General features: G+C 43.5%; 1 protein-coding gene across 15 annotated transcripts in view; it reads left to right on the top strand.

Moving 5' to 3' along the window:
- The window catches only part of SYNRG (synergin gamma), a 95,516-nt gene extending 78,334 nt beyond the window's left edge, over nt 1–17,182 (top strand). For 12 of the 15 annotated variants that reach the window (XM_053570269.1, XM_053570259.1, XM_053570263.1 and 9 more), the window contains 3 exons: nt 14,300–14,410; nt 14,760–14,795; nt 15,908–17,182. In XM_053570269.1, coding sequence (XP_053426244.1) covers nt 14,300–14,410; nt 14,760–14,795; nt 15,908–16,039 — 279 coding nt within the window. In that variant the 3' untranslated portion in view covers nt 16,040–17,182. The remainder of the gene's footprint in view (nt 1–14,299; nt 14,411–14,759; nt 14,796–15,907) is intronic. The other 3 variants (XM_053570262.1, XM_053570272.1, XM_053570273.1) reach the window with 1 other exon arrangement.
- The last annotated feature ends 1,988 nt before the right edge of the window (nt 17,183–19,170 follow it).

Here is a 19,170-nt window from a genome sequence, read left to right on the forward strand (position 1 = left end):
GGGGTAGTGGAATGCTTGAGCTCACAAGTTCGATACCAGCCTGAGCAACAGTGAGACCTCATCTCTACTAAAAATAGAAAAACTAGCCAGATGTTGTGGTGGGCACCTGTAGTCCCAGCTACTCAGGACGTGTTTTTCCTTCTGGGATACTTCACCTGGGAGAATGTTCTGTAAATCCATCCAGGTTGTTGCAAAAGATACCAAATCTCCATCTTTTTCCATAGTATACATATACCACAGTTCAGTAATCCATTCGTATGTTAAAGGGACTGGTTTGTTCCTCATCTTCTCAATTGTGAATTGAGCTGCTATAAACATTCAAGTGCAAAACTTTTTTTCTGTTGGATAGATACCTAGTAATGGTAGGTATCATTACAGTACCCTAGTAATGGTATTGTAGAATCAAATGGAAGGTCTACTTTTTGTTCTTTGAGGAATTTCCATACTTCTTTCCACAGAGACATACTCGTTTGCAGTCCCATGTGGTGGATCTTTATGTTAGGATGTTACACAGCCATTTAGTAAAGGAGTAACTTTGAGTAACACTCAACTGTTACCACAGGGCTAGAAGTATGCTAAAATGGTAACAGGGTTGTATTTGGGTGGTAAAACTCTGGATTTTTAAATATTCTGTTTTTTCATTTTCTCAATTTTCTTTCATTAGTATTTATTGCATTTATAATGGAAAAATAAATACTTTGATAGGAGAAATTTATCACTACTGTTCACTCACTTGCTCCACCCTCCCCCACAGATGCCCTTTGTTATCCTTGCCCACTTCCTTCAGATAGTCATCAAGCTCTCAAAATTATGCTTCAGGGTCTTTAACTGCATTAAACCTGCATGGTGACTTGACCTCTTGACTCTGCCATCATCCTGTCTCTGTCCAGACCATCTACCTGATGAAGGAGGATTGTAGCACCACACATCTCCCCCACCCCCCGCCGCACATCCAACCCCAGGAAGGGACACTGAATCAGAATACTGAGAACTTAGGGAACTGTGGAGAAAGAATGGAGCTTAGTTTACTACTTAGCCTCCCTATTTACATGCAGAAAGGCAGAATTCTTGGTTCTGAGTAAGTCTTCAAGTCGTATCCTTAGTGGATTGGTTAACTGTTGTGATGACTGATAACAGGGAAGACATACAGTTTGCTACAGTCTTCAAATTTTCTTTGAGCCGCTAGAATTCAATTCATTATCTTTTGCATCAGAGAGATGCATTAAACCCTGCATTTACTTTCTAAGCTCCAGCTACTAATGAAGTTGCTTGGCTAGTGCTATATGTCGAGGGCACCTGTGAGGCTATGGGACAGAGAAAGATGTGTTGCCAGTTGTTTATCATGGAGGTTAGTGTCACCTTTGCTCTTGTCAGTATTGCAGTAAATCAGAGCCTCTCTGGCGGTTTTACAGATATGTTACCTCGCAATCCATTTGTTTCATATTTTTGTAGCAGCAAGCTAAGACCGAGCATTAGGAATCTGGAGAGCAGTATGTGTCTTGGTTCTTCCTTATTCATCCACTTTCTTGACCTTGTCCTAATAAGGGAGCCGGGTAAGACTAAACATCATCATTAGCCAACTTTTACTGATGGCTTGCCATGTGCTAGACCCTATTTCTTGACTATTAATATAGATTTAACTTATTGAATGCTCGTAAAATTCTTGGGTATCAAAGATTCATTCTAGATTCATTCTGAAAGTCAAAAGTCTACTTTTTTGACTACTATTCTTTGTTTCCTCCTAGAAACGGGCAAGGTGATGGGTAAAACCAGACACACTCAATAGCTTTTTGGTGGGGAGTGAGTTCATTTGGCATCAAGGTTAATGAGCTAAAATACTGGGAGTCTGTCCTGACAGCAACTCATTATAAACAGTCAAGATTTTTTCTGTACATGTCCTCACTGCCATGTATATAATCCCAGGACTATACAGTCATTTAAAGCCTTCCTCTTGCCATACAGACTGTAATGTTCTTTGTTTTAGTGGTAGTCAGTTCACATGATAAGTAACACTTTGAAAGCTATCTTTATTTATATAGAAACCCTCAAATAGCCACCCTTCTTTTTTGGTGCTGTTGGAAAAAGGTGCCTATGATTACAAAGCTATCTTTCCTTGCCACGAGCTCTTTGAAGAAAAGATATCACAAAAGACCAAGTGCATTAACCAAATTTGTTATGTATTAGTTTGCAGCAAAGGATAATTGGGGAGAATCCTGGCTTGGGTTGCTGCCATGGTTACTTCTTTTTTTTTTTTTTTTTTGTAGAGACAGAGTCTCACTTTATGGCCCTCAGTAGAGTGCCGTTGCCTCACACAGCTCACAGCAACCTCCAACTCCTGGGCTTAAGCGATTCTTCTGCCTCAGCCTCCCGAGTAGCTGGAACTACAGGCGTCCGCCACAACACCCAGCTATTTTTTGGTTGCAGTTCAGCCAGGGCCGGGTTTGAACCCGCCACCCTCGGTATACGGGGCCGGCGCCTTACCAACTGAGCCACAGGCGCCTCCCCATGTTTACTTCTTGAAGTAGCTTCTCTTTCCAGATGAGGTAGAAGTCAATTTCATCCTTTGTTCATGGTCCCAGCTCTCACAGTCCTACAGCTGCTCATGAGAATGGCTTACCTTATAGACTCTGCCCCTCCAGGCTTTTTTTTTTGGTAAAATATATGTACAGTAAAATGCAAAAATTCTAGTTATACCATTTCATGAGTTTTGACAATGCATATAACCCATATAACTCATGGCCCCATCAAGATATAAGCTATTACATTGGACCACGCCTGTGGCTCAAAGGAATAGGGTGCTGGCCCCATATACCGGAGGTGGTGGTGGGTTCAAACCTAGCCCCCGGTCAAAAACTGCAAAAAAAACTATTACATGATTTCAGAAAGTTTTGGGTTTTTTTTTTTTTAGACAGAGCCTCAAGCTATCACCCTGGGTAGAGTGCTGTGGCATCACAGCTCACAGCAACCTCCAACTCCTGGACTCAAGCGATTCTCCTGCCTCTGCCACCCAAGTAGCTGGGACTACAGGCGCTCCCCACAATGCCCCGCTATTTTTTGGTTGCAGCCGTCATTGTTGTTTGGCAGGCCCAGGCTGATTCAAACCCTTCAGCTCAGGTGTATGTGGCTGGCGCCTTAGCTGCTTGAGCCACAGGCGCTGAGCCTCCAGAAAGTTTTTTTGTGTGCTTTTCTTTTTTTTTTAGAGACAGAGTCTCACTTTCTCGCCCTCGGTAGAGTGTCATGGTGTCACAGCTCATAGCAACCTCCAGCTCTTGGGCTTAGGTGATTCTCTTGCCTCAGCCTCCCGAGTACCTGGGACTACAGGTGCCTGCCACAACATGCATTTTTTTTGTTGTTGGTGTTGCAGTTCAGCTGGGGCTGGGTTTGAACCCACGACCCTCGGCATATGGGGCTGGCGCCCTACTCCCTGAGCCACAGGCGCCGCCCCTTTGTGTGCTTTCTTAGTCCTTACTCTACTCAGAGATAATCTCTCTTTTTTTTTTTTTTTTTACACCAAGTATTAGTGTTGTCCAGGCCTTTTTAGTTGTTTTGAAGAAAGCATATTGGTTTTGGTGGCCTAACTTCTGTCCTAGGATGTCACCCTATTCACATTTGGTGGCTCTGACTCCTTTAGTGTCGCCAGATGTGAGGTATTTGGAGAGAAGGGCTGGGCATTCGTGCCCTCTTCTTCAGACTCCCTCTGTGAACATCCATGTCTAGCATCCGTGTCCAAATGCTCAGGAGTGATTTTACATGACTTTTTTTAGATACCATGTAATAGTATAGAGATGAATTAGTCTGCAGCCTGACACTACAGGAGGGCCCTGAGATTACACGTGGCACCATTCACTAATTCTTCTGGTTCTAATTGCTTTTTTCACCAGGTGAGCTGTGACAGAACAATAGCCATTCTTTGCTCAGATATTTTGCCGGATTATACTGTGTCATTTCCTCTTATACTGGCACTCAGGTCGCCAGTGTACAAAACTTGGAATTCCCCACTGTCCGTAGAATAGCATACATTTTACAGAAGTGTAGAGTGTAACTTGTCATGAAGAAACCTTTACTTTAACAAAACTGATAAGAACAGCCTGCATAAATGCAATAATGTACAAACCAACATCTGTGATTGTTCAATTTAGTAGTAACAATACAGACTCCCAGGACTCTGGATTGAAGGTCAAAGCAGGAAAATCATTACTAGATGTTCCTGGGGCATGAATGAATTTGCATAGGAGGCTTTTAACTTCACGCCATTGCTGCATTTCACAGGAATGAGTTCCTTAATAGACTATATTGCCACGGTAAGGCTGTTTGATTCCTCTACTCCTACTGTTACTACCAGCCACTTTTTTTTTGTTGTTGTTGTTGTTGTTGTTTTTGTGTGTGTGTGTGTGTGTGTGTGTGGTTTTTGGCCGGGGCTGGGTTTGAACCCACCACCTCCAGCATATGGATCTGGTGCCCTTCCCCTTTGAGCCACAGGCGCCGCCCTACAGCCACTTTTTGTTTTGTACCTAGAACCTTCCAGGCATTGTGCTATTTGCTTCACATTCCTTCTCTCTTAATCCTGCAAACAGCCCTCAGAGGTCAGTAGTATAATCACTATTTTTATAGGTGAAGAAATTAGGGCTCAGGGAAGATGAAACTTAACTGAAACTGACAAGTCTGGGATTTGGTTGTTTTCTTTCTTTCTTTCCTTTTTTTTTTTTTTTGAGACAGTCTCACTACGTCACCCTCGGTAAAGTAACATGGCGTCACAGCTCACAGCAACCTCAAACTCTTGGGTTTAAGTGATTCTCTTGCTTCAGCCTCCCCAGTAGCTGGGACTACAGGCACCTGCCACAACGCCTGGCTATTTTTTTGTTGCAGTTGTCATTGTTGTTTAGCTGGCCTGGGCTGGGTTTGAATGGCCAGCCCCAGTGTATGTGGCGGGGTGGGGGGGGGGCATAACCACTGTGCTACAGGTGCCAAGCTACAAGTCTGGGATTTGAATCCATATCACCTTTTCAAAATCCATTCTTCCTTCTGTGTTATTTCCTGCTTTTAAGATGTGAAAAGAGACTTGCTTCTTCCCATGAAAACTCATGGGACTATTCTCATCAAAAGACAATTAACATTACCTAGTAAAAAAAGTCTCAGAATGAGGTGCTGTATAATGGTAGCGATGCTTGGGCTAAAGAAAGCAAGGTACACAGTATTAAACTCCAAATTGTGGCTCCTTAATATTTAATCTAAAAGTTATACAGTCATCCCTCTATTTACGGGGAGTTAGTTCCAGGACATCCGTCCTCCCCACAGGTATAAAAACCTATAGATGTTCAAGTCCCTGATATAAAATGGCTTGGTATTCGCATATAACCTACACACATCCTCCCATACACTTTGAACCTCTCTAGATTACTTATAATACCTAATACAATGTAAATGCTATGTAAATAGTTGTTGTACTGTTAGTTTTTTTTAATTTATATTATTTTTTATTTTCCGCCCCCCTGACTATTTCCTGTCCATAGTAGGTTGAATCCACAGATGCGGAGCCCATGCATACAGCAGGCAGCCCATACTGACAAAGTTTTATGCACCCGTCCTCTTTAACACTTTGTTGGCCAGCAGTTGTACGCAGAAACTGTCTACCTTAGTAGGTAACTCCTGACCATTCAGCAGTGTGTTCATACTCTTTTTTTTCCATGGACTAAGACTCCCTCTTGTGGTAGGAACAGATCTCCTTTGAGCATGGACAGTGGCATCTATCTGAGGTTTTTATTTTGTGGGTATAGGTTGAAGTTGGTTTAGAACAAAGAACAAATTCAGTTCTGGAAAATCAATCAATTTTTGCCATATAAAATCTAAGAGAAGACAAAGGACTGTTATTCTCTTGACTTCTAGTCAACTGGAAACAACACAGGCTCTTTGACTCCACTAGTATCCTTGGTACAGTACGAACGCTTTTATATTTGCCCTCAGTGTGAAATAAGGTGTGAGTTTCAGGGTACTGACTTCCTACTGCTGTGGCGTATCAGGAGAATAGTCGACTTCTGATGATGACGGCATTTTTGTCATCTTGCTGGTCTGGACGATGTTTTAGAGACAGAATCTTTTCAATGTCTCCGCATGGTTATCCTCATTTGACAAAAGGTGGCTGTGGTAGACAGAATAATGGCCCCTCAAAGCCATCCATGTCCCTGGAACCTGTGAGTGTGTTACTGTATATCGGAAAAGGGACTTCACAAATGGGATTAGGTTAAAGGTCTTTAGTTGGAGCAATGACCCTGGATTATCCAGGTGGGCCCAGTGTCATCACAAGGATCCTGTAAAAGGCAGGCAGGAGAGTAAGTGTGAGAAACAGCCATGTGACAGCAGGCACAGAGAAGGTTGGGAGACAGGTGCACGCAAATGGGACCATGAGCCAGCGAGCACTCAGGCAGTCTCTGGAATGGTGGTTCTCAACCTTCCTAATGCTGCGAACCTTTAATACGATCCAAAGGGGTCGCGACCCACAGATTGAGAACCGCTGCTCTAGAAGGTAGAAAAGACAAGGAGACAGTTTCTCCTTTACAGCTCCCTGAAGGAATGCAGCTCTGCCAGCCCATTTCAAACTTAGGTCTGATCCCCAGAACTTAAGAGGGTAAATTTACTGCTTTAAGCCATTAAGTTTGTGCTAGTTTATTACAACAGCAATAGAGAAGTGTTATACAAAACATTGTAACCAAGCAAATACTAAAAGTCTGGAACTGCTTATGAAATTGGTATCTAGACCACTTTTTATGTCTGTCATATTAGACTAGGTTATACTGTGGTAACAACTTCCCCCTCCCCCCAATCTTAGTACAATATAATGAAATAACAAACCTTGCAAGCTTGCTTGCTTGCTTGCTTTTGGGGGGATTTTATTTTATTTTTTTTAGACAGTCTCACTTTGTGGCCTGAGCTAGAATATAGTGGCATCATAATAGCTTACTGTAACCTCAAGCTCCTGGGCTAAAGCGATCCTCCTGCCTCACTCTCCCAAGTGGGGACCACAGGCACCCACCACCATGACACAGCTTAATTACTATCTATCCATCTCAAGTTGGTGTGGGTTCTGTCCCACGTCCTTCTCAGGGACCCAGGCTAATAGAGCCTCCAAAATGTAGAACATTGGGGGACATCTTGGGAGGGTTGAGGGAACATAACAAATATAGCACATTGGCTCGGTGCCCACATACACCGAGGCTGGCAGGTTGGAACCCAGCCCAGGCCTGCTAAATAACAAAAAAATAGCCAGGTGTTATGGCGGGTGCCTGTAGTCCCAGCTGCTTGGGAGGCTGAGGCAAGAGAATCGCTTAAGCCTAAGAGTTGGAGGTTGCTGTGAGCTGTACTCTACCACAGGCAACATAGACTGTCTTAAAAAAAAAAAAAACATCATAAGTGCATGAAATACTTGTCAATTAAGTAGATGATTAATTTAAAGTGCACTCCTTCATATACAATTACAACCACTGATTGATGTCAAATTGCCACTGTATACTCAGTAAACACCCGCTTATAGACATGTACTTAGGTTGATTTTATCATTTGAAAGATTAATTTGATCACAGAGCAATTTCTGCAGAGTCCTATGGAAACTACAGTATGGCCTTTTCATTTGCTTTCTTTTTTATTTTATTTTTTTTTTTTGTAGAGACAGAGTCTCACTGTACCGCCCTCGGGTAGAGTGCCTGGTGTCACACGGCTCACAGCAACCTCTAACTCTTGGGCTTATACGATTCTCTTGCCTCAGCCTCCCAAGCAGCTGGGACCACAGACGCCCGCCACAACGCCCGGCTATTTTTCTGTTGCAGTTTGGCCGGGGCTGGGTCCGAACCCGCCACCCTCAGCATATGGGGCCGGCGCCCTACTCACTGAGCCACAGGCACCGCCCTTCATTTGCTTTATTTATGCCTTTGGTAAATAGATGTTAGAGGACTTTTGTTAATTTGATTGATTTTAAGACTCACGGTTTTCTCAAATTCTAATTGTTTCTCACATAGCCTTGATGAAGCATCATAATGAATATCTGTGAGGTAGATTACAGAGGGGATACTATGTTTTAACCTCTTTGAAAAGCTTGTTGAGAGTTTAGTTGTTAAAGTGAATAATTGTGATAATTGGACTATTTTTCCCTTTTTAGAGCATTTTTTTTTTTTTTTGTAGAGACAGAGTCTCACTGTACCGCCCTCTGGTAGAGTGCCATGGCGTCACACGGCTCACAGCAACCTCTAACTCTTGGGCTTACGCGATTCTCCTGCCTCAGCCTCCTGAGCAGCTGGGACTACAGGCGCCCGCCACAACGCCCGGCTATTTTTTGTTGTTGTTGTTGCAGTTTGGCCAGGGCTGGGTTTGAACCCGCCACCCTCGGCATATGGGGCCGGCGCCCTACTCACTGATCCACAGGTGCCGCCCCTCTAGAGCATTTTTTAAATATATAGCTTTGAGAGTCCCCGAGCTGATGGAAAGAGGAGTAGGGCAAAGGGAATAGTTATCATTTGGCTCACTGCCCATAGCTTAGTGGTTAGGGTGCTGGCCACATTCATGGGGCTGGTGGGTTCAAAACACAGCCTGGGCCTACTAAACAACAGTGACAACTACAACAAAAAAATAGCGGGGTGTTGTGATGATCACCTGTAGTCCCAGCTACTTGGGAGGCTGAGGCAAGAGAATCACTTAAACCCAAGAGGTTTTTTTTTTGAGACAGAGCCTCAAGCTGCTGCCCTGGGTAGAGTGCCGTGGTGTCACAGCTCACAGCAACCTCCAACTCCTGGGCTCAAGCAATTCTCCTGCCTCTATCTCCCAAGTAGCTGGGACTACAGGCACCTGCCACAACGCCCGGCTATTTTTTGGTTGCAGCCGTCATTGTTTGGCAGGCCTGGGCTGGATTCAAACCCACCAGCTCAAGTGTATGTGGCTGGCACCTTAGCCACTTGAGCCACAGGCGCCGAGCCTAACCCCAAGAGTTTGAGGTTGCTGTGAGCTATGATGCCATAGCACTCTACTGAGGGCAACATAGTGAGACTCTTGTCTCAAAAAAAAAAAAGAAAGAAAGAGGGTGGTGCCTGTGGCTCAGTGAGGGTGCTGGCCCCATATACTGAGGGTGGTGAGTTCGAACACAACCCCAGCCAAACTGCAACAATTAAAAAAAAAATTTTTTAAGAAAAAGAAAAGAAAGAAAGAAATAATTATTTAACAGATAATAGAAACAAACAAGTGATAGTGCCAACTGCTCTAGATTTGACCAAAGTGATCATGATTGCATGAAAAAAAGAAGAGGGCGGCACCTGTGGCTCAGTCGGTAGGGCGCCGGCCCCATATACCAAGGGTGGCGGGTTCAAACCCAGCCCCGGCCAAAACTGCAACCAAAAAAAATAGCCAGGCGTTGTGGCGGCCGCCTGTAGTCCCAGCTGGTCGGGAGGCTGAGGCAAGAGAATCGCTTAAGCCCAGGAGTTGGAGGTTGCTGTGAGCTGTGTGAGGCCACAGCACTCTACCGAGGGCCATAAAGTGAGACTCTGTCTCTACAAAAAAAAAAAAAGAGAGAGAAGAAAAATTATCCTCTGAGTTGGCTAAAGCCATATGAGTTTACTTCTGTCGAGACCAGAGTCCTCTTGCACACAGTTGAAACATGCCGCTGACCTTTTCTTCTTTGAAAACTGCATTTGTCCCTTCCCTTTCTGTAATCTCAGTGAATCCTGCCCATGTGTGTTATGGAGCTAGTTCCTGATTTTTTATTTCAAATTAGAAGAGGATGGGGAAAAGTCATACATAATCTACACATTTTTCTAGGGAGAAGCTTTTTTTTTTCTGGTGAAGAAAAAATGAAAACAATACAGTTTTTCTTTGTTGCTCAAAAACCAGTATGGTAACTCCTCAGTGTTTCCACCTAGAGTGACCATAGATGTAGCTAATTACTTTGACAGGAATTTGCCATCATTCCTGGTCGCCTCAGTATCCATGAGGACAAGCCAGCCACCAGGCCAGTCTCTCAGGTCCTTGACCACGTGGACTACAGGGCCCTTGATGCCACTTCACTTCAGCCACCCATCAGCCCGGTCGCAGCGCACTATGCTGCCACATCCAGCTGCAGAGCCTGTGCGGTCTTAAATTCAGACACCTTACTGCCTGCGCCCAAACTGGCAACCTCCAGTATCCTTACTCTACTTGCACTGCTTTGGGTTTTGGTTCTTAAGACAGGACGATTGTTTGACCCTTTTATTTTGTTCCTGTCAACCCCTTCCCATCATCACTTCCTTTGCCACCCACTTAATAATCCCTGTGGTGCCCAGCATTGCTGTCCAGTACCCAGTACTCAGTCATATCATTCACAAAACCCAACTGGGACCAGTACAGTGGTCCACCTTCTCCATTCTCTCCCTGACCCACTGGGTGCTGCTCTGTGAGTTTGTGAGTCTACTGCTGTTTCAAACACAGCTGATAATCTCACCTCCTGCTAGAAAGGATAAGCCCTCTGAAAAGAACTCAGCTTCCAGACCCTCATCTTAAATTTCCCTTCATTGCAGTGGTGTGCTGGATCCACTTCTTACTAGCTTACAAGAGCCTTAATTATTGAATTTGCAGGAATTTTGTGAGCCAGTTGTTAACACAACTGTTATAACAAATTAAACCGTATAAACTCGCAGAATAAACTATTGCAAACATTGGTAGTAAATACCCAAAACTTTGTAGTTCTTTCACTGTATTTCACTATTATCTAGATTTGGGGGTTATTTATGTCTATCATAAGGCAAGCAACTGTCCCTGTGTGCTCAGAACTAAGAGGTTTCCTCAGTGCTGAAACCCAAACAGGCTTAGACAAACTGGGACAGTTGGTCACCTAGAATATTGTATCCATGTGGTGGAAATCCTCCATGGTCGTGCCGCTGTGTGTCTCTTCTGCTCCATGGTTGGTGACATCACATCGGAAGCTCAAAATCAGCCATGGTGGGAATATTTACACCATGGAAATCAGCAAGTGCTACGAATCAGGGCTCAATTGATTGTTCTTTTGACTGTCTAGACATAAGAAGGTGGAAAAAATGTTGCTAATGCAGATTAAACTTACAAGTGCGCTGTTTCTATAGCCATTATATGGCGACTAGCACAAACATTGAAATATTCTCCAGTATTCAAAAATTATTATCTGATTCAGCAAAGAAGTCCCTCTAGGCTTCGACAGGCAAGTGAAGTTCTGAAATAATGTCTTTGTTGTTTCACTGTAGCTTAGTCCTTAACATAAAAACATCAACCAACATTTAAGTCAGAACTGCCCTCATTCACAAAAGCAACCATAGGTTGAACTATGACTCTGAGAGTTGAGCAGAAATCAAAGAAAGCATTCTGCGACTGCCAACTGACTATATGGAATTTACACAGAAGAGAATTACATATGCTATTATTTGTAGATTATATGCTCCACTTCTTTTTACATCAGTAAAATTTATAATAAACTGTGTGTTGGGTATATGTGTGTGCGCGCGCACATCCTTTTCTCTTTGGAAAATAGTTCTCAGTAAGGACCTGGAGGGGGCAGTTTGGCTCCCCACAGAAGCCAGGGATCCTGCTAAACGTCATGCAGTGCAGAGGGCGGTCCCCACAAGGATTGTCCAGCGCAGGATGTCAGCAATGCCAAGGTTGACAAACTCTGTTTTAGCAAAAAAGTTGATTCAGGTATTTCTAAACCTTCTTCACAACAAGAATCTTCACTTGCCTGTCGAAGCCTAGAGGGACTTCTTTGCTGAATCAGATAATAATTTTTGAATACTGGAGAATATTTCAATGTTTGTGCTAGTCGCCATATAATGGCTATAGAAACAGCACACTTGTAAGTTTAATCTGCATTAGCAACATTTTTTCCACTTTCTTATGTCTAGACAGTCAAAAGAACAATCAATTGAGCCCTGATTCGTAGCACTTGCTGATTTCCATGGTGTAAATACTCCCACCATCATTTTTATTCATGTTTTGGGTTATTCAAGTGTTTTTTAATTAAAAAATAACTTACAGGGGAACTCGTGTGTATAGTCAGATCAGTTGATAGCCGTGGGTCCCATACTGGAATATTTTCATCACCCCCTAAAGTTTTCTCTTGCCTCTTCCTACTCAGCCCCTTGATCTGATTCCAGACAAAATTATGATGTTATTCCTCTCTTTTTTCCATGAATTCATTTCTCACCACCATAGAGTTGTCTGTTTTAGTACTTTATATAAATGAAATTGTGTAGTATATATATGTACATGTACGTTCTTTTTTTTTTTTTTTTTTTTTTTTTTTTGTAGAGACAGAGTCTTACTTTATGGCCCTCGGTAGAGTGCCGTGGCCTCACACAGCTCACAGCAACCTCCAACTCCTGGGCTTAAGTGATTCTCTTGCCTCAGCCTCCCGAGTAGCTGGGACTACAGGCGCCCGCCACAACGCCCAACTATTTTTTGGTTGCAGTTCAGCCGGGGCCGGGTTTGAACCCGCCACCCTCGGTATATGGGGCCGGCGCCTTACCGACTGAGCCACAGGCGCCGCCCTGTACATGTACGTTCTTTTGTCTGGTTTCTTTTACTTAGATAATATTTTAAAATTCATCTATGTTGTTATATCAGTTTGATCCTTTTGTAATAATATACCATGATTTATTGTGTGTGTGTGTGAGTGATAGATTTTCACTCTGTCACCCTGGGGTTGAGTGTCATGGCATCATCATAGCTCACAGTAACCTCAAACTCTTGTGCTCAAGCTTGCCAAGTAGCTGGAACTATTGGCACCCGTCACAATGCCTAGCTAATTTTTCTGTTTTAATAGAGATGGGGTCTTGCTCTTGCTCAGGCTGGTCTTAAACTCCTGGCCTCAAGCAATCCTCTCACCTCAGTCTCCCAAAGTCTATAGATTAGAGGCATGAGCCACTGTGCCTGGCTGTTTATCCATTTCCAATAGAAATTTGTGCTATTTCCAGTTGGGCTGATATGAATAAAGCAGCTAAGAACAGCTTTGTATGAGACTTTTGTTGGTAAATCTTCTCATTTCTCTTGGATAAATTTCTAGGAGAAGAATTGCAAGCTTATATAGTAGATGTATGTTTAACTTTTAAGAAATAGACAGCTTGCTAAAATTGGGACCTACCCTTTTAATCACTGTACTACGTTTTCTGTATTTCATTAATCTTTTGTTAGGAATAAATTATTAATAGATAATGCATGAAAAGGGCCTTAGCATAGTGCTCGGCACAAGTAAGGGCTTAGCTTATTAGCTGTTGTTATGTTTATTGAAGAGAGACTTTCACGTCTTTAATTCTTGAGCATTGGGCCTGTACATCCAACCACCTGCTTCTGTAACATCTGACGTTGGCTGTCCCACAGGCAGCTCCATCTCAGCTTGGACCAAACTGAACTCTTCTCCCCAGCCTCATCCTCAACCCGGTCCTTCTCTCGCTGACCTCGTTGCAATGAATCTTCTCAGTTGCCCAAGCCTCCCCACTCTCCTCATACCCCCCAGGCCTGGCAGTTGTACTGCCTTAACAGCTCGCCTGAGTCCATTTCTCTCCATTCCCCGCTGTTGCTACCTGCGTTCTGACCTTTGGTACCTGTCTCCAGGATTGCTACGACAGCCTTCCAACTGAGGCCCACCCCTTGAGTGTTGCCACCCCCAATTCCTTAGCTACACTGCCATAATACACCTGATCCTGTCATGACCCAGTGAGGACTTTTAGTGGCTTCCCAGGATAAGGTCTCAACCCCTAATGCTTCTTTCAGTGTCCTCATGCCCCAGCTTCATGTCCTTCCTCCCTTCATGGACTTGGCTCCCACTGCCTAGATTCCGTCCCATCCCTGTCCTTGTGCTTAGAGGCCTTTGCCCGTGCTGCTTGTTCTACATGGAACATCCTTCCCTCCCCTACCCCACCTGACACCATCCCCTGCACCTAGCATATTCCCATCCGGACTCAGCCAAGATGATCCCAAGTTTTGGGAAGCGTTTTCTGACTTCGGGCCCCTTCCCCCTCCGGTTGGAACACATGCCCCTCCCATGTGCCCTGGCACTCAGAACTTAACCCTAAGTGAGTACTCACAGCCCTGTACCACCTGTACCCACCTAACTCTCACCCTAGACTGAATTCTCTGAGAATATGGGGATGTGCTGTACTTACCTCACTGGCACTGGACTGTAGGTCTAATGTAGCAGAGACTCAGTCCCTGGTTGGGAAATTATTGGTGGTATTTGCTGCTAGACCTGCCGGGGCTGAATGATTAGGGAATGAGGCAAACAGCATTTGAAATTGCTGATTCTCACCCATGTGTCTTGTCCTCACAGCCAGATGAAAATTCGCTGGACTTTTCCTCCTGTATGCTGCGGCCTGGGATTAAAAATGCTCAAGAACTTGCTTGTGGGGTGTGCCTCTTAAATGTGGACTCCAGGAGCCGAGTAAGTCACATAGCTTCCCCTTGCAATGACAAAATGCTTCTCTGACATGACTCTGAGGGACAGCCTCCTCTGACCCACTTCACTGCAAATTCGTGATGAGAGGTGGGATTTTCCAGAGTCCTGAAAGCTGACTGTAGGAAGCAGATCCAGCCTTTCAAGAGGGCAGGGGGAAGCTGGAGGGAAGGGGTACAGTTCTTCCCTAAGAAGCAGGCGATTTGCACTGTGTCTGCAGCACCCTGTGTGTGGTGGGGTGGTAAAGAGCAAAGGTTAAACCTGGAAGGGCTTATTCAGAGGCAAGAGGCCCTGTTCGGGGAATTGTGTTGACCTTATGGTTTCAACATTATTTCAGAAAGAAGAGAAGCCTGCAGAAGAACGTCCTAAAAAAGTATGAACCAGTTACCACATTATCTTAGCGTCTCCATCTTAATTTTGAGTGTGGAAGGCAGACTGGGTGACTCTCTTGCCATCCTGAACTGTTCATGAATCCTCTCCTGAGTCCTCTTTGTCGCCATAATGTTTGATTTAACTGGCGAATGTGGCCGTGTGGATCACTTCTGTCCTGTTTGCATGCGTGTGTCTCATAACTGGCTTCTGGGATTGCCGTTCTTTTTCTCTGTAGTGAACAGGGTAACAGAATGAGCAACTTCTGGAAGGATGGAAGTTGTAGCGACACACAGAATGAGAGCAAAGTGCTTTGGGATTTTAGCTGCTAACAGAAAACAAATTGTTGGGGTAGAGTTTTGTTTGTCATGCTTTAGGAAACTAGGAAGTGGTGGTTGAGATTTGGACTACTTTTCTCTGGCTGACTGGAGTTTGCCTATAAGAACTACTCATCTGGAAATAATTCTTGTATGTTTAACGTCCGTATATTTAGGGTTTTTTTTTCCACAAACTAAACCTGTTTGACTTTTTTTTTTTTTTTTGCAGTTTTTGGCCAGGGCTGGATTTGAACCTGCCACTTCCAGCATATGGGGCCTCCTTTGAACCACCTACCTGTTTGACTTTTAATCATGTAAATTTAGTTACCAATGGCATTAGACCCAAAGAGTTATCTATTATTTTCTCTTGTAATTGTTTTTGGGATGGTAATCAGCCACAGACGTCTAAAGGATTAACAGGTTACAGTCAGCTGCCAGCCTTAGGAGGAGGGCTTCCTTCACCACAGCCAGGAATTAAAAATTACCCACAGCCTTGCTTACTTTAGTTCCCCATGTCATCATCCCTCCTGTCCTCCACATAACTTCCATCTGGCTTGTCTATGAAAGACTTGGCCTTCTTTTGCTGAAATTGGGTCTAGTGGTAACAGTTTTTGTACCTTTAATTAGCAGTGAAACACTTTCTCACTTGAATTCCTATAGCCACCTGCTTAGCTTTTGTATGTGTGTCACTTTGGCCTCAGCCTCCGTGACCTCGAGAGGTGTACATGTGCGGTTACTGAAAAGCTCTTAGATGCAGAAAAGGCCTGACTTGTCCCACATCTCTGTTTATTTCTGGCAGGCATTCAACTCAGAAACAGACAGTTTCAAGCTGGCATATGGAGGGCACCAGTATCATGCCAGCTGTGCCAACTTCTGGATCAACTGTGTTGAACCAAAACCTCCTGGCCTCATCCTGCCTGATTTGCTCTGAAAAGCTTGCTCTGTGAAGACCAAATTTTTTTTTTCTGTCATACCCCAGGAGGTGACAGGGACCAATAAATAGAATTTGAGTACTGTAAAGTTCATGTCCACAAATCTGTATGAAGAATTCTCCAAGATGTGGGGCTGGGGGGCACTGTGGAGGGGCCCCGTCTTTCCTACAGAGCTTCTGGTCCCTCATTCCCGCCAGTCTTTGGTACTGGAGTGAAATGGCCCTACCTAAACCACACATGGCGCTGCAAGTTTGCTCACTTACCTCTTAGTTCTCTTAAAAAATACTTTAAAATATGGACCACAATTTTCTTTATCTAAAGAATAATTTGCTGCTGCAGAATTGAAACTGTGAAGAATCGACATTTGAAGAATATTGTTGTGGGACTGGAATTGCCACAACTGTTTTGAGCCAGTGCTTATTTCTAAAACACTTTTGTCCTGTGAAATGGAATGAGTTTATCCACATTTAGTTTGTGAATATCTGCAATGAATAAAAAGGGGAAATTGTGATTAAACTGATGCTCTACCTTTTCATAGAGCAGATTCTGCTCATCTCCACTGAACAATGGCAGGCAGGGAAGGGCAGATTTTACCAACTTTGCTGTCACAGCTGAACCAATTCTTTGCTCCTTTTCTTCCTTTCTAAAACTGTAACTCTCCAAAAGACTTTTTCCCAAAACATGCCTGGGCATTTTGCAGTGGTGAAGAACATTCATTTTGACAAGACACCCAAATCCTGTGTCTCAAGATGAATATCCCTCCCCTTGGGAACCTTAACTGAAAACCAGTTTTGCCTCACACAAAGGCTGGAACATGGATCTCACACAAGACTTGGAAAGGCAGTGGAATGAAATCTCTTTGCAGTGGCTTCTCTCCAAATTTCCAGAGATACTGTACAGGGACCAACACTGCCTGACTTAAGAGTGTCATAATAAAGACCTGAAAATTAATTCAGGGGGAAAATGAGGCGTTCCCAGCCTACTGCGAACAGTACGATGTGTATTTATGGTAAAGATTATGTCTGAGAAGCAGTGGAAGGAAATTGTTCAGAAACAGCACTGAATTTTAGAAGGAAAAGGCTCATGCTCCTGGTATAGGGAATTGTCTTTGCTATTTAAACTGAATGCATTAAAATTGGGGGGAAAAGCCAAATGGCTAAAGGCTGTATTTTTCTTAGGAAGAACATACTGTTCTAGGTCACAAATTTCTCTGATCGCTGATTATGTGTTTTATGGAGAAATTCTAAATCTTGTATGCTTCATTTTGCATGACTTGGGCTTTCTGACCTAGACTTAGTTTTTATTTTTAAGCTGAAAAGGTTGCTTTAGTCTAGATAATTGCTGCTTTTACATAATTAGGAGTTTATTTTCTCCTCTCAGGACAAGTTCTGTCTTGTTCCTTGTTACACCTCATACACTTTCTCCAAGAAAGGTGTGGAAGATTTTCCATTAAACAGCTGTTGATGAAGCTTCTGCTCTGCCTTGCTGTACACGGGAAGGCACAGAGCAGCACTGATGAGATCCCTCTGCTGTTCTCATTTGCTCCGCATGATACCTTCTCCAGCTGCTAATGCGGAGGCAGCTGCTTCTGAATTGACCCCTGTGGAGCTTTTGCCCTCCATAGAGCTAAGTGGTGTTAGTAATATCCACAGGTGGGCCAGTCTTCAGGCCCCCTCCTGAGGCCTCTGCTCCACTTCACCCTGGGCAGCACAGGTATTTCAACATGGCACCAGGACTCACACAGGCTTCTAATCAGTCTTAGAAATCCCATGACAGAACCATGATAAAAGAATCCACTTTTGCAATAAGAATGCTTCCCAGTTTGACAGAATTTATACTGCTGAAACATTTTTTGGAAATGCTATATGGACTTTTTCTGTCACAGTGGTATCAGTGACTTTTTTTTGCAGTTTTTGCCCAGCACCAGGTTTGAACCCACCTCCTCTGGCATATGGGCTGGCGCCCTACTCTTTTGAGCCACGGGCGCCGCCCATCAGTGACATTTTTAAAAGGAAGCTTACCTGTTAACCCAATTGGTGTCCATTCCTAGATAAATTCCAGAATGTCTCATAAAATTCCAAAGTACAGTTACACCTTCCTTACCAAGTATGATAGGTTTAGTAACTCCTGAGGAGGTGCAAGAGGAAAATTCAGCAGACATCAACAAAAAGACCTGGCTGTGAAAAGTATCCACTACCTTTAATGTCTGTTTTAATACTTGAAACACTTAATTAGACACTACCAATAAGGATTTGGGGGAGTCTGGAGTCCCATTGTGCCGCTTTTCTTTATTCATACACTTTTATTACAATGACTCCACATTGCATTCAGCTTCACCTCAGCTCTTCTGTTAGCCGGCAGCCCAGTGTCCTTGGAAACCGTAACCAAGGTTACTTATTTCCATACTGTGTATTGTGTCAGGCGGCTTCACCCCCACTGCTTGAATGGCGATTAATAAGCACTTTTTTGATATTGTGTTTTGCCTTTAAAATTGTTATGACTTAGTAATTTTTGTCTGGACATGCTTGAGATAAAAGAGGTACGTGGAGTATTGGGATATTTTCCATGCTTTGTTTTTTCTGTGGCTACTGGTTGGCCTTCCCCAGCTATGTATCTTTAACTATTTGAATATTTTGTGTACATATACGTATTTTGAAGGTTCAGTCTTAAAGATGTCTTCCCCTTGCCTATTAGTGTGTTCTCAAGCTTTGAAAAGATGACAGGGGCCCCATATCACAGAAATTTGAAATGCTTGCTCTGCCCAGGGGACCACTACAAAAAATTCCCCTTAACACCTTCTCAGTCAAACACCTTTCTCTGTGACTGGCTAATGAATTCTGACATTTTCAGAGACATTTGCCATTCAGAGGGAGCATTATAGCCTGCTGTAGACCATTTCAGGATATATCGGAATTCAGGGCAAGATGTGTTTAGCCTATGGTTGTTTGGTTACTTAGTATTTTCTTTGTTAAAGTGTGCACCAAATAACAATAATGATAAGCCCTGTCCTCGCAAGGTCAAGCAGAGGAAATAAAGCTTAAGTGAAATAGCTCTTGGCTGAAAAATGCCACTTTATACTTTTCTAACAAAATATCATTATAACAAAATTTTTACCTACATTATAGGTTGA

This window comes from Nycticebus coucang, chromosome 18 (assembly GCF_027406575.1).
Source record: "Nycticebus coucang isolate mNycCou1 chromosome 18, mNycCou1.pri, whole genome shotgun sequence".
In the NCBI taxonomy this organism is placed as follows: Eukaryota; Metazoa; Chordata; class Mammalia; order Primates; family Lorisidae; genus Nycticebus; species Nycticebus coucang.